Source organism: Brachyistius frenatus, unplaced genomic scaffold, assembly GCF_029030835.1.
Source record: "Brachyistius frenatus isolate BFR_SWC_R1_liver_20210118 unplaced genomic scaffold, ASM2903083v1 Contig_203, whole genome shotgun sequence".
Taxonomy (NCBI): Eukaryota; Metazoa; Chordata; class Actinopteri; family Embiotocidae; genus Brachyistius; species Brachyistius frenatus.
The window spans coordinates 41,558-56,981 of record NW_027210802.1 but is presented as its reverse complement, the minus strand read 5'-3'; the positions used below and the strand labels follow the sequence as shown (position 1 = coordinate 56,981).

General features: G+C 43.3%; 2 protein-coding genes across 3 annotated transcripts; both read left to right on the top strand.

The window, feature by feature from the left end:
* The first annotated feature begins 195 nt into the window (after positions 1-195).
* tbc1d19 (TBC1 domain family, member 19) lies at positions 196-14,629 on the top strand. Of its 2 annotated transcripts, none has more exons than XM_069719006.1 (21): positions 196-379; positions 494-566; positions 659-704; positions 1,476-1,551; positions 1,697-1,771; positions 2,091-2,154; positions 2,835-2,881; positions 2,964-3,074; positions 3,183-3,255; positions 3,910-3,948; positions 5,477-5,589; positions 7,006-7,080; positions 7,256-7,318; positions 9,932-10,016; positions 10,250-10,294; positions 10,761-10,793; positions 10,885-10,994; positions 12,369-12,460; positions 13,199-13,314; positions 13,476-13,546; positions 14,529-14,629. In XM_069719006.1, exons 1-21 carry the CDS (start codon positions 284-286, stop codon positions 14,601-14,603), a joined length of 1,578 nt encoding a protein of 525 aa, XP_069575107.1. In that variant the 5' UTR covers positions 196-283; the 3' UTR covers positions 14,604-14,629. The 2 variants fall into 2 exon arrangements, with proteins under 2 accessions (XP_069575107.1, XP_069575108.1); XM_069719007.1 differs by lacking the exon at positions 14,529-14,629 and adding an exon at positions 14,074-14,266.
* On the top strand, positions 11,000-12,343 carry LOC138632991 (uncharacterized; the record flags this gene model as incomplete). Its single annotated transcript, XM_069718943.1, has 1 exon — positions 11,000-12,343. A coding segment is annotated over one exon (1,344 nt), but the record flags the coding sequence as incomplete, so codon positions are not given.
* Positions 14,630-15,424: the final 795 nt, after the last annotated feature.

Genomic DNA, 15,424 nt, shown 5'->3' with positions numbered 1-15,424 from the left:
ATTACACGTGAGCCTGTGTAATAAATCGAGTAATGCCAATGTGAGAAATGTAAAATTTTAAAACATCCTCGGAACCCTTTTTTTTTTTTTTTTTTCCTAAGGTCGGAACCAAAGTACGTGTTTCTTGTTTCCCTCCTTGCAAGCGCAGCGGCCAGTGCTCAGTTGCTAGGTAACCTCTGGAGGGGGCGGCTGCTGCTCGCTCGTCGCAGGATGCTGAAGGCGAAATAAATCAATAAACCAAGCCGGCTCGTCTCGGACGTTAAAACTAAAGTAAGACGGAAGGATGGACGAGGGCACCGAGTTGTCTCTGACCACCGCTCGGGTCATCCAGCGGCTCCGAGGAACTCATTTACACTCCCAGATAGAGAGGCAAGCCAAAGTGAGTCCGTTAGCATGTGGCTAACGACGCCGTCGTTAACGTTTTCTACTTTAATTTATTTTGACGTACAAACTGCATCACGTATCTTCATATGTTTTTTTTTTTTTTTTCTAGGATTGTTTACATCGACCTGAGATAAAACTGGAGTCTCTAAAAGAGGACGTGCGCAGTTTTCTCAAAACCTCAGGTCGTATTTTGGTTTTATTTTTTAGCTTCCGTAGCAGATTTGTGACGTAATAAATTAAACCCTGGTGTTTTTTTTTTTTTTTTTTTCTACAGGCTGGGAGAGGAAGCTGCAGAATGCAGTGTACAGAGAGCTGCACATGTAAGTGACTCTGTTACTGTCTAAATATCCTCTTCAGGTGATTGGACGGAAACTGCAGCTGGAAAATAAAGAAATCCACATTTATTTTTGACACGTCAAGTCAGTGATCGCGGGTGACGTCACGTATGTAAGAAGGTTGTTAGGAGCCAAATAAAAGCGTAAATAGTTCGTATTGTTTCCTCACACTTGTCTTTTTTATCTACTGAACGCATTTTTAAATGAGGTCATCACTTATTGATAAACAGCAACTTTTACGCACTAATTACTCCCAAATTCTTTAAACATCCCAATTATACAACATTGAGCTGTTGTTCGGTCTTATTTTTTATTTTTAATCCTATTTTTTTGGTCTAATTTTCCAGCTGTTCACCAGCTCGTAAACTCGGTTTTTTCCCTCAATAAACGGCTTTTAAAAGTGCACTCTTATCTTACTCTCCTCAGACTCAGACTTTGAAAGGACGACATCCTTCTTCTGACCCGTGTGGAGCTCTTACAGATGTTTACGTGAGGCTGAACGTTGTTTAAGGACCTCGAGTCCTTCAATACGGTCTGAGCACGCTTTAACGGCGCGAGGCAGCCGCAGACGACTGACATCTTGTATCCGTCTGAAAGCTTTTCCCCTCTTTAAGTAGATTTCTTGTAGAAATGAGACGCTTGTGGAAGCGGTCGGTCTCCGGGTGAAAACGCGGCGGCGTTTCGTTGCGTCCGCTCCTTCGGCCGCTCCGTTCGTTGCACCGTAACTCTCCCGTTCTTTGCGTTTGTTTATTCCAGCCAGCTGCCTCCGAGTCGTCCCGCGGCTCCTTCAGAGCATCTCAAGGAGCCGCTGGCCTACATGCGCAAAGCACAGGTCGGTCTGTCGGCTCACATCTCCATCACCTCTCCTCCTCCTCTGACTCCACTCAACTCTAACATGTATTTATTGTTTTTGTGACCTGGGTATTTCTTACTGACTATCTATGTGTGTTTGTGCTCTTTTTTGTTGTTGTAAACAGGCCAGCTGGGAGAAGCGTGTCCTCAAAAGCCTGAACAGCATGAGCACCGAGCTCGGAGTTCCTCTGGCTCGCATGGTAGCTACAAAATGTTGTCAATCGCAGCTACTGCAGCTGGCGACGTTTCCTCTGGTGGAAAAGCCTCCGTCACGCTGCTCTTCTCACATACATCTCTTCTATTTGAACCCTGAGCTGACGGAGCGGAGGCTGAAGAGCTGCTCGGCCTCCCAGCACCAGTTCTGTAGCTGTTAACCTGACGATAACCAGACCGAGTTGTTTGCACATCAGTTTTATTATTAGCTTCGCTGCACTCACACCGATTCTGTATTCACGACTAAACAAGCTGATGTGATGTTTTCTCTTTGTTGAAGTCTCTCTCTCTCTGTTGGCTCCACAGAGGCCGGCGGCGGAGCAGAAGGAGATCACCAACAAATGGAACGAGATGGGCACAGACGAACCAGGTCTGGAGTCCCCCGGGTTGTTGTTGTTGTTGTTGTTGACTCGTGCAATCTGCCTTTTATGAAAGATTAGTGCTGATGTGCACTCGTGTATTTAACATCAGCTTAACAGAACTAAACCAGATCCTGCACTTCCTTCCCTGTTTGCTTTTTAAGCTGCATTGATCCGTCTTTCACTCTGCAGCATCTCACCAGCAGATAGTGTCGCTTTTGAAGATAATCGTTCTAGTTATGTTGTTAAAGATAGTATTTGGTTGCTCTCTGTTTACGAGTTGTTGCATCTCACTGAAGCAACTATTTGCACTCTGAGCCAGGAAGAACAAACTAACCTGGTGTCCTAACTGTCACCGTGGCTGGAAAGGTGTATAATAACATTTGGGATGTCCCGTCTGCCGGCTGTAAACACTTTGGGCTGCGAATATAGAAGCTGTCCAGACTCTCTGCGCCGAGGAGCTGCGATAACGAGCAGAACACCTCCTTCCGTCCAAAACCTTCGTGTGCCGTCGTCGCCTGAATTTACTGCCGTGTGCTGAAGACGAGAGGATGAAGGTCACGCTTTAAAGCTCCCAGCTGCTCTGGTTGCACAAACGCGTTCAGAGGAAGCTCGATGGCGTGACCTTTGACCTCTCATACTTGTGTGAGGTTTCTATTATTAACTCTGAATGTGTTTTGTATGGCTGCAGATTTAACTAGCTTTCGGCCCGTCTACGCCCCCAAAGACTTCCTGGAGGTGAGCCGCTTCCTCTCAGCTCAAAGCTTCAAGGTGTTCGATAAAGACCCCAAACTGAACTCCATTATTTTTTACATCGCAGGCTTTGATCAGTTTGCGGAACCCGAATCACGATAGCAGCGAGGACGTCAGCGCCAGGAGCCACTGGGGCCTCATCCAGATTCCCCTCAACGTCCGGGACATCCCACAACTGGTACGGATCCTCAAACTAAACACTTACAACGAATTTTTTTATTTTTTTTAAAAAAATGTAGGAAATGAAATCTGCTTCCATGTTTTGTTTTTTGTGTCACACTCTCAGAGACGCGTCTACTCGGAGATGAACCTGAGCAGCGGGCAGCTGGGCATCGACGACCACTCGCACGTCCATCCAGGTATTCACAAAAAAACAAGCAACGGACGCTTCTTCATGAGAGGAACACGCTCACTCTTACCGAGAGGTCGTGTGAGAAGATCGATATCGCTCTCATGTCCGTGAGGTCAAATATGAAACCAGCAAGTTAGAATTTGAACAACAACTGTGCAATTAAAAGTATAAGAAGGACACGCTGGTGGTGGTTTTACAAGTAGCGTCCTGGAGACTCTGCAGGACTTGGCCAAGAGTAACTTCCTGTTATGGCGGCCTACAAATTAATTTACATTTTTTTTTTACAGTTTTGAACCTTTCTGAGGATTTTTCTTTTTAATCCCCATTAAAATCCACAATACGAGCCTGAATCCTCCTTTACAAACACCAAATATTCATTCCACACATTTCCAGTTGTGGTGAATCACACTGTGAAGTCCAGGTGTTTACCTCGGTTTAACGCTCTTATAAACCTCACGGCCTCATATCAGCTCCTGTTCCTCTCTCTGTGCCACACGGCTGTCTGGGATGTCTCAAACAGTCTCTGTGAAGTCCACGTCGTGACATTGTTCCATTTTGGTGTTTAAAGCTTTAAATAGAATCGTCTCTGTGTTTGTAAACCAATCCGATAAGATTATTTCTGATGAGCCTGTCGTGTTTCTTTCTTTTTGTCTCTCTGCAGACTTGTTTGAAAACGAGTACTTTCAAATCGGGAAAAGAGGTTTGTTTTGGCTTCTTAAAATTTACTCTATAAATTGTGTTTGCTGTAGTTTTGTTTATTTTTTTAACTGTGACTCTCGGCTCTCCCCGAAACACCAACGACCTCCTTCTCATTGTACTAATTGTATCTGCAGGTCTGCGAGAGCAGAGCTGTCACAGCTTCTTTGGTTTGGAGCTACGTGTTGTTGTTGTTTTTTTTTACCACTAAATGAATTAAAACGAGGAAGAAAACCACCCAGAGGACTCCAATAAACAAAATAGGGAGCAAATACATTTCTTTGTCAGTTGCTCTTTGAAGGAGCATCATTACGATATCATTGTTCACTGATCATTGTTGTTATTGAGTCGGTTATTCACTGCTTAGAGGAACTTCACGCTCCAGTTTGGGGTTTTTATATTTCAACCTCATTTAGACCGGCAACACATTCTGATTTTATTTTTACATTAAAGAGTCTTTTTCTGGAGATACCTGTCAGAAAAAAAGTCTAATTATATCCACTGTGATCCATTTATATAAACTAGTGCAGAGAAAGTACCAGAAAGTGTTTTTTGTTTGCTGATTATTACGGGACACCGACAGTTTAATTTCCAGTATGTCTGAGTGTTTTTTATATCGTAGTCACCATTACGGGAAGTCTTTGTTATGATTTTTTTATGTTTATACATTTTCAGATATATTTGTGCTACTTTACGTGGTTTATGTCTGTTTTTATAATAATGAATCTCTGACCCGTTCCAGCGTCGATCTGCCGGTCTGTTGTCGTGCAGATGTTCATTTTCTCAGCAGATTCAGTCGTGTGTTTGCACATATTATGTCATTATGTTTCTGGGGGGAAAATCACGAGGCCTCGTTGTGTTTGTTAGGTCAGTCGCATGTTTGGTTGATAATTCAAGTTTTTAGAAATTTCATACATTTGTTGTTCCCGCAGTCTTTTATTTTGGCCCGAGAGCCGACTTTGAAGTGACACTGTGGTTTTTGATTGACAGTTGAACATTATGCACAAGCAGAGTCATGAAGGCCTTTAACCGACCGAGTTTATTGAATTGAATACTGAAATCGAGAGGTAGACATGTGTTTATTTATTTAGTTATTTTTTTTTAATTTTTAAGGTATCGTCTTGATTATTGTTCGCATTCACTTGTGAATCATTTAGTTTATCCAATGTTAGAAAAAAGTTAGCAAATTTTCTCAAAAGGCTGATTTCTTTATATTGTTGATTGTTGTTGATTTGTTTTTGGTTTGCAACCTAAAACCTCCAAAATATAAAATTTTCAATGATAAAACAGAAAAGCAGCAAATCCTGATGATTGAAACAAGCTGGAACAAGTGTTTGTATTTTTGGGGCATTTTTGCTGAATAAATAATGTAGAGAAACAGTTTAACATTTTGGGAAATCTACTTGCTTACTGTTCAATGAGAAGATCAGTACTTAAAAAAAAAAAAAAAAAAAAAAAAATGGAGCCAAGAGACGTTTAGTTTTGCATCAAAGCTATAAAGTGTCTCAACTTCTTGTCTTCCTCTTGTCCAGTGATTGTGGAGCAGGACAGCGCGGCGGCTCAGCAGTACAGCAGGCAGGGCTGTCCCACCGGCCTCCGGGCCGACCTGTGGGCCCTCATCCTCAACTCCACCAACCAGCCACAGGTACACACACACACACACACACACACACACACACACACACACACACACACACACACACACACACACACACACACACACACATGGCTGAGTGTTTGTTGTAAGGCAGCTGCAGTGATTCCCAAACTGCATGTTTACTACAAGTTTTCAGCTGCGGCTCTTTTCACGGTTTTTGTGGTCGCGCGGCTTTTTTCCCCAAAAAATGTTTGTGGCCTCTCGTGTTTGTTTCAGGATCCTGACAGAGTTCCTCTCTAAAAACACGACACGTCGCACCGACCGACCTGTAAATTCTACGTTTATCTCAGCTCGCCGTGGTTCCTCCCGTGCATGCAAATGTTAAGATAATCACATGCTGGCGATTCAGCACAGTTATCCCAAACAGAGCGGCCAGCTGCCTGTGTGGCGGAGAGGCCTGTGTAAACGCTGGCTTCCACCGGCCTGTGTAAACGCTGGCGTCCACCGGCCTGTGTAAACGCTGGCGTCCACCGGCCTGTGTAAACGCTGGCGTCCACCGGCCTGTGTAAACGCTGGCGTCCACCGGTCTGTGTGGAGGCCCAGCTGATAAAAAAATTAGAAAAAAACAGTGCTTGTGATTGCGGGATTGATTTTGTTAGGGAGTGTTTCGGGGATACTCGCGGAGGTCTGGAGAGCGTCAGCGCTGCTCTGGACACCACGAGGGCAAACACATTAAACAGTCAGAGCTCAGAGTGACAGACTCTTTGAAGTACTGCAAAACTCCCTCCATGTTGTTCTGCAACCTATTTTTACTTTAAAAGGTCAAATCAGTCTTGAATTTATTTCTAAACATGTAGAAGTTTTGTCAGACAGTAGCTGCTTATCTTTTTTTTCTATTGAATTTTCAGATGTACAGCCTAAAAAAAGGGAACTGCTGTGACCTGTATAATCAACTCCCAGATATTCCAGCAGAACTTATTCTACTGACGCTGTCCATATCACCGCGTCGGTCTCCGCTGTCAAGATCTCCGTTTCTGCTCTCGCATCCGCTGCTCGTCACCGAGGACATTTTTATTGTTCGGCCTGTTCTTTAGTTCATTTATGATAACTTGTCTCAAACCGGAGGCTCGTTTGAGTTTAAGCATGCGGTCGGAAACACGACACCGCTCCTCCTCCGAGCTCGGATAAATCCTGCTGTCATCACAGTCTTGCGGAAATATATAAAGTTGATTTAGCAGCATCCGTCAAGAGAGGGAGGGATATTTTAAATAATATATAAGGGAATAACATTCCTCTCTACTTACCTGAATTATACAGAAATGTTTTTATCCATAAAATGGCGTGATAGGATGTGAGACTCCAGTTTTAAAACATTATGTCACCAGTTTAAATAATGATATTTAATATGTGATCTTCATGCATGTTATTTCTGACATAAAACATGACGGCTCGCTGCTGTTTCAGGACGTGATGCATTACGAACAGCTGAAAGCTGGAGTCATTCAACACGACCTGCTGGTGGACAACCTCATATATAAGGTGAGTGCACGTCCAGGAGGTGACAGTAAATTAACAACAAATACTGGATGTTGTTTGGTGAATTTTTATATTTATATATATTAACAACACTTCAGTTTCAGCTCTGAAATAACTGAAATGTAATATTTGCTGCATATTTTCCTCATTTTGAATTGAAACTGCTCCTCCCCAACAGGATGTGAAGCTCACCGCCAGTAATGACGACTACTACTTTGTGTTTGAAGATTTTCTCTATCAGGTGGGTTCTTTTCTCTCATTATTTATTATACCTGTACTTTTTCTCAAAAATCCCCCTCAGGCATTTAAATATATATATATATTTTTTTATAAAAGGCTCCATTTTTAATAGAAAATTTATATCTGATGTGTTTTTTTTCCACCAGAAATTTCAATGATCTGGTAAAAATCCTTAAAATGATATCTTCTCTTCCTCCCTCATTAAGAACTCCATACATACAAATATATTTAATTTCTAAGGTTTAACAGCTGGACATAAGATGTCTTTACTATTGTCTGTAGTGCGCAAAGGAGGCTTTAAATTTCCACATTATATTTGTACGGACAAGTTGATTTGGACCAGGATTGGCCTTCAAACTATTTGTGATGTCACAAATCGTGCTCATAGGCCCGCCCCTCGAAATCAAGTTTTCAATGAGGGCAAAAGTTTACATTAAACATTTAACTGTAGGAACAAAAAGAAAAACACAATTTGAAGTGGAGGGTGAAATGATTGTCCTCAGTATTAATATTTGCATTTATAAGAAATAGTTATTTTTATGAAGTCTGTTAAAAAGGTCAACGTTTTTATATTTATTGTGGTGTTTCTTACTTTATTATTTACATAAACTGTTCTCCCACAGAAATTTAACCCTTCGTAGAGTTCAACCTGTTAATATTTATAATAATAATTTAAATGGGTTTAAATGAAATCATGTGACTGTTTGTTTCTTCCATATTTCACTTAAACAAGAGCTTGAAAGTCACCCAGGATCTGATCTAAACTCCCGTCAGTCAGCTGTCACTCACTGACAGAACTCCTCTTTATCTGTTCAGCCTAGACGAAGATGTGACCTGATATTAGTAGCGTTGCTTCTCCGGGAGCCACCGCTCTGTTTGCTCAGCAGATAAACACACATATATACTGTATATACAGTATACTCGGGAGACCGGTTTATTCAGCACGTCATCCTCCTACCAAAGACTACACGGCTGCATGAGGAACAAAGCTCCAGCATCCCGGTCAATACTGACTAATTGTAAAGTCACTCGGCGGTGGGAGAATCCACGTCGTGTCAGAACAGCTGTTCTTAAAAAAAACAAAAAAAACACTTTGAAAGTTCAATGAGTTAATTTATCAAAACGAACATCTTTCAATGATGGACATGTTGGGAACTGATGAGAAAAATGTTCTTACTTGATTATCTCCACAAGCAGAATACCTGCCTGGTCTTTGTGACTGCATGAGGAAGATAAAACCTCCAGTGAATTTGCCAGTTTATACCGGCTTTATTAAGACATTTTATTTGAGGAGCACATTTCACACTCGGGGGACAATTTAGTGAACTTCACATGGATAAAAACCAAAGATACAACAAATATGATTACAAAAATATAAAGTGCATGCAACAGAATAACTGATGTTAGTTGTGAGCCTGACATGTCACTACTGGAGTGGGAAGAGGCGTCCGTAACGGTAAAGTGCAAATAGCATTAAAAATATACGAGATCTTATTCAAAGAATAATGTTATTAATCTGTATTTGGAGTACATCTGAGATCTCCTGGCATATTTAGTTTGGACTAAATGAACTGAGTCCATGGATCTAAGCTGTATTCTGGACCTAAACCATTCAGGGATTTATAATAGTAATAATAATGATAATAATTTTTATTTGTACTGCACCTTTCATACAAGAAATGCAGCTCAAAGTGCTTTACAGCAAGAAGATGACAAAAAAAATGACATAAAAAGGAACATTTAGAAATGTAGAAAAGAAATGAGATGCATGAAAAAATACATAAATTTAAACAGTTAAAATATAAAATAAAGAAATATGTATTTTTAAGGCGCGGTAGTTCAAAATGCTTCAGGAGCAGCAGTAAAGTATTTTGTGAGCCAGCGTCCCTGATATCTGCAGGTAAACAAGAATGGACGAGTAGGAACACTTTCATGACTAATGTGCTTCATGATTTTTAAAGATCAGCGCTGAGAGAATGCGTCACTGTATTCTGTATATTTTTAATAGTAATCCTGAAGGTCAAACAGGACACGACACATTTCTCCCATTAAAGAGCTCCTCTATGAGTCGCCGCCGGTTTAATTTTTTTTCCCCAGACAGAAGATTTTTTTTTTTTTCCCAATTTGTCTTAAGCGGCCGGCGGAAATGAAATCTGTCTTCAGAAATTGGACCGTGATGGAAAAGAACTCCCACTTACGCGGCCGTGTCACGGAAACGAGCGGCCACTCGAGGCCACGGCGCCGCGGCTGACTCACGACGTCCTGCAGCGGCCGGCTGCAGGTGCGCCGCTTTAATAGACTTCTTACCCAGGAGGAAGAGCGAAGCCACTCGAGGCTGCTCGACATCACCGGCACCGCCACAGATAAAGAGTATTAACTGCTGTCGGCCTGATCCCCCGTCGGCAGGCCGGGATACGCTCACATGGTAAACATGCAACCCATGAGGCTGTGGGCGTGTTGGAGAGAGACAAGAAAAGCTGTTAAATGCTCTATCTCTGTGTGTGTGTGTGTGTGTGTGTGTGTGTGTGTGTGTGTGTGTGTGTGTGTGTGTGTGTGTGTGTGTGTGTGTGTGTGTGTGTGTGTGTGTGTGTGTGTGTGTGTGTGTGTTTCCCAGGTGCTGCTGTGTTTCTCCCGGGACACCGCCGTCTTGGAGCACTTCAAATACAACAGTGCCACTCCTCCCAAATCCTACATCCAGGGTGAGATGATGTGTCCTTCACACACACACACACACACACACACACACACACACACACACACACACACACACACACACACACACACACACACACACACACACACACACACACACACACACACACGCTTAAACACACACACACACACACACACACACACGCTGCGTCATCACATGATGCCCTCTCCTCACCCAGATGACTTCATCTGTTTGTCAATGTGTTCATGTGTCCCGCAGGGAAAGTGGGAGACGAAAAGTGCGCCGTTGTTTATCCTCCCAACGGTGAGTCTGCACCGTCACATTATGTTATTATTATTTTATTATAATTTTATTATGCTCTCATAATGACCAGCAACAAAAAATGGGACGACACTGTTTCATGTGAGGCCGGAGATTTACTGTCGTGAGTGTTGTTGCTTGCGTACTCGTCCTCTGCACTCTGCGTGTTACTGGAGGACTCCACTAGAGGGCGCAACCAGAGCAACAAGGATCTAAGCAGAACATCCGATATGCCGGATGTAAACGCCAAACATCATCCGCCAACCCTAACGGTCTCTGACTCGTTTCCGTTTAGTTTTGACGTGCGATAGTTCAGAGACTCACGTTGAAATAATAAACAACAGAAGTACAATGTTTAGACAATTTCTTTTTTTACCAGGAGCCTGAAATAAAAAGTCTTTTAAATGACATTGATGATAAATGTTTGTGTGTCAACAATGCTCTGACGAGAAAACTGTCATTGGAACAGGTGTCATCCCCTTTCATGGCTTTTCTATGTACGGTGAGTATGTTCAGTACTCATGATATTTCTGTATCAGGAACATAATGAGCAGGATATAACACGGACTCTGTGTGTGTTTTTTATCCCACAGTGGCACCTTTGTGTTTCTTGTACAACGAGCCGTCCAGACTCTACAGCGTCTTCAGGGAAATGTACGTCCGCAACTTCTTCCGACTTCACTCCATCTCCTCGTCTCAGTCGGTACGTTTCTGTCCATCAGAATCAGCTGCTCCTCTAGCTCTTCTAGCTCTTCTATCTCTTCTAGCTCCTCTAGCTCTTCTAGCTCTTCTATCTCTTCTAGCTCTTCTAGCTCTTCTAGCTCTTCTATCTCTTCTATCTCTTCCAGCTCTTCTAGCTCTTCCAGCTCTTCCATCTCTTCCAACTCTTCTAGCTCTTCTAGCTCTTCTGGCTCCTCCAGCTCTTCCAGCTCTTCTGGCTCCTCCAGCTCTTCCAGCTCTTCCATCTCTTCTATCTCTTCCAGCTCTTCTAGCTCTTCCATCTCTTCTATCTCTTCTATCTCTTCCAGCTCTTCTATCTCTTCCATCTCTTCTATCTCTTCTATCTCTTCTATCTCTTCCATCTCTTCTATCTCTTCTATCTCTTCCAGCTCTTCTATCTCTTCCAGCTCTTCTATCTCTTCCATCTCTTCTATCTCTTCTATCTCTTCTATCTCTTCCATCTCTTCTATCTCTTCCATCTCTTCTATCTCTTCTATCTCTTCCATCTCTTCCATCTCTTCTATCTCTTCTATCTCTTCCAGCTCTTCTATCTCTTCCATCTCTTCTATCTCTTCCAGCTTTTCCATCTCTTCCAGCTCTTCTATCTCTTCTATCTCTTCCAGCTCTTCTATCTCTTCCAGCTCTTCTATCTCTTCTATCTCTTCCAGCTCTTCCAGCTCTTCTATCTCTTCTATCTCTTCCATCTCTTCTATCTCTTCCAGCTCTTCTATCTCTTCCATCTCTTCTATCTCTTCCATCTCTTCCAGCTCTTCTATCTCTTCTATCTCTTCCAGCTCTTCCATCTCTTCCATCTCTTCTATCTCTTCTATCTCTTCTATCTCTTCCATCTCTTCTATCTCTTCTATCTCTTCCAGCTCTTCCATCTCTTCCAGCTCTTCTATCTCTTCTATCTCTTCCAGCTCTTCCAGCTCTCCCAGCTCTTCTATCTCTTCTATCTCTTCTATCTCTTCCAGCTCTTCCATCTCTTCCATCTCTTCTATCTCTTCCATCTCTTCCAGCTCTTCCAGCTCTTCTATCTCTTCTATCTCTTCCAGCTCTTCTATCTCTTCCATCTCTTCTATCTCTTCCAGCTCTTCTATCTCTTCCAGCTCTTCTATCTCTTCTATCTCTTCCAGCTCTTCTATCTCTTCCATCTCTTCTATCTCTTCTATCTCTTCCATCTCTTCTATCTCTTCTATCTCTTCCAGCTCTTCCATCTCTTCTATCTCTTCCAGCTCTTCCAGCTCTTCTATCTCTTCCAGCTCTTCCATCTCTTCTATCTCTTCTATCTCTTCCAGCTCTCCCAGCTCTTCTAGCTCTCCTACACTGTAAACGGCTGCATGTGTTCCTCCTGCAGGGCATCGTGTCGCTGTGCCTGCAGTTCGAGCGTCTGCTGCAGACCCACCTGCCTCAACTCTTCTACCACCTGCGAGAGATCGAAGCGCAGCCGTGAGTCACTCGCAGCTGTTTCCTCCTTCGTGTGTTTGTTGTCCAGAACGATGCAGCACCAACACGGCTTTAAAGATTAGTTCACCGCTAGAAATTCACCATTTATTTGACCTCAAAACGCTCCCAAAAGGGACCGAACACCGAAAGACAAATGTTGAAGTGCTCTGTGAGTTTCACATCCTTTTAACTGAAGTCTTGAATATGCAGAAAGAACCTGCTCAAGGAGGATTTTTATTTTCACTACAAGAAAACTGTAAAATTACAGTATTGTTCATTAGAAATGGAAACGTCCCACCCTGAGTGAAGCCGTCCTCCTGCAGCTGTACCTGCATCCTGCCCTGAACTTTAGGAGGCTTTAGTTTCACAGATGATATATATATATATATATGCTTGTTATTATTACAACAACAATCATGTATTCATCTTTTATGCAGCATCACAAAAAAACAAAACAGACGCGTCATGTTAATTTTACTGTTTCTATTTGGGTCATAGATTATATTTCCATGTTTATCTGGTATTTATATGATATATTTATGCTGGATATGATGGACCTGCAGTCTCTTTGCAGTCCTACAGTAATGAGCTGCTGCCATCTTGTGCTTGTTTACGGGAATAACAATTTCAAAACCCTTTTAAAACAGTAGAAGATGCAGTCGTTAAACCTGCATTCACACTCATATTTGAAGACGTCTAAAAATGCTGTTTGCAAACAGATGTGACGTTTGTGTCCTCAAGGTTGCGTATCGCCTTTAAGTGGATGGTGCGCGCCTTCTCCGGCTACCTTTCCACCGATCAGCTGTTTCTGCTCTGGGATCGAGTCCTCGGATACGACTCGCTGGAGGTCGTCGCAGGTGGGTGAATATTTCACTCACACTCGGCTGCAAACGAGGCGGCAGCAGCCTCCATGTTCGTACACAAATATTATGATCTCACAGACACCGTTTCTCTTTCCTTTTATTCCCCCCTCCGACCCCCAATTTCCTCATCTCCCGTCTTCTTCTTCCTCCTCCAGTTCTAGCGGCGGCCGTGTTCGCCTTCCGCGCCGAGAACCTGATGGAAGTGACGTCGCTGGCCTCCGCCGAGGTATGTCCGTCTCACTTTCCACTTCTTCTGCATGTGTGACCCCCCCCCCTCCCCTCCCCTCCCCTCCCCCCAGTACTCCTGGTAGGCTGTAAATAGCCACTAAAGACCAGCCAGTACCAGTAACCCAGTCTTTTGAATGCACAACCCGACACTCAAGAACCCCTCGCCCTCTTGAAGACCCGGCCCGCCAACACCATCTCCTCTCCCTCCACATCCCAACGCCGCTTATCAGGAACACACTCAACATTACATCCAACTCTCTGCTCCACTTTTTTATTTTTTTTATTTTATTTTATGCAGAATCATCTTTTTTCTTCTTCTAATTTGTCGACTGAAGGATTAAACGGCCCGCGGTCGCCTCCCACGCGTCACTCATGCTGCGATGTTACAGTAACCCGTAATACAACTCTGGTGCTGCACCCGCTCCCCATACGGCCGTCTGCTATCATATAACATGAAACCAGAAGTCAAACATACAATCACTCGCCTCCCCTCTTCTCCCCCCATCTCCTTCTCCTCCTCCGAAGGGTGACGGGAGTTCAACGACAATGTGACGCATCGAACCGATGTGCTCCTCCATCAGGGAGAAGATATCATAACACTGGTCCTTATCTTATATTTAGAACCTCGGACCCAGCGCTGAAACATTAAACCCTGTCTCTAAACACGATAGGGTCCCTAAATTTAATCCCCCACCGATCCCAAAAGGACAGGGGAGCAGGGGGGGGGGGAGCTGTGTCCTCTTCTCAAGCATGGATTGTCGCTTCCCAAGGATCCCGCATCATCATTATTCACGTCGTCCTGTGTGGTTCTTTTTTTAAATCTCGAAATATGTTTCTGGAGAAGGGGGGAGGGCTTTTCATGCCATCCCACGGGGCGAAGGTAAAGAGTGCTGCGGTCAGGACAGGTGTGTGTGGGGTGGGGTGGGGGGGTTTAGATGACCAAATCTTACTTGTGCTTTCTTTGACGAACCGTCCTGCAGGCCGTCCTCGCCGACCTCTCCACTCTGAAGGTCATACCACTCATCCAGATCTTTCTGTTTGCCACCGCCATCTGAAGGAGGCCCGGGACGGCAGCGGCTGGTGGGGGGGAGGGGTGGAGTGGGGTTGGGGTGGGGACGTAAACATCTCAGCATAACTTGCATGACTAATCAGGAAACAGGAGCTTAATGTGCGAGACATGGGAAAAAAATAATGCAGGAAAACGTCCATAGACATAATAACCCTTCATCTGGTCCACAGCCAAACCCATCTTTAGCATGCATGCACCAGGAATAGCGACTGCCCTATCACGTTATTAGATATTATACGCCGTATGTAAGTATAGCCTGTGACCGGTAAGGCTCAGATGGCCTCCTTAAGCCATAGGCTCTGCGGGGGGGAAAGAAAAGGGGGGGGCTCGTTAGGAGACGAGTCGCACGCAGCAGTAATTGTACTGCCATAGAGAACAACAGCAATGCCTCCGAGCTCGGCTAATGAAGTGTTAATTAGCTCTTGCAATTTCCTCTGCTGCGCGGCTCCTGCTTGTTATTAGATAACGCTGAATGATGAATGAGCAGATTGGAAGTCTGAACCACAGAAAACACGGAAAACTGAATGATGCTGGAAGCTGCTGTGTAAATAAATATTGTATTTATGAAGGGAGTTACTGCACTATTAAGGGACGTTTGTAGCACCTTCAATGCTTCAGTTTATTTTATAATATTTTGAATTATGTATTTAATTCCTCTATTCTGTAATTTTATTTTAAAAATACATTCTATGTAATTTGATTTAAATGCAATCAGATCCATTTCTTTTTATTATTGTTATTTCATTAACAGTATTCTTTACAAGTCACGTGTTTAGTTTTTTTCTGCCTCCTAAATTAACACATTTT

Excerpts from the sequence above, each read along its gene's own strand:
- tbc1d19 (XM_069719006.1), top strand. The coding sequence starts at position 284 with ATGGACGAGGGCACCGAGTTGTCTCTGACCACCGCTCGGGTCATCCAG. Across the intron at positions 380-493 it reads AGATAGAGAGGCAAGCCAAA|GATTGTTTACATCGACCTGA; the intron begins GTGAGTCCGTTA and ends TTTTTTTTCTAG. Across the intron at positions 10,995-12,368 it reads CCATCTCCTCGTCTCAGTCG|GGCATCGTGTCGCTGTGCCT; the intron begins GTACGTTTCTGT and ends TTCCTCCTGCAG.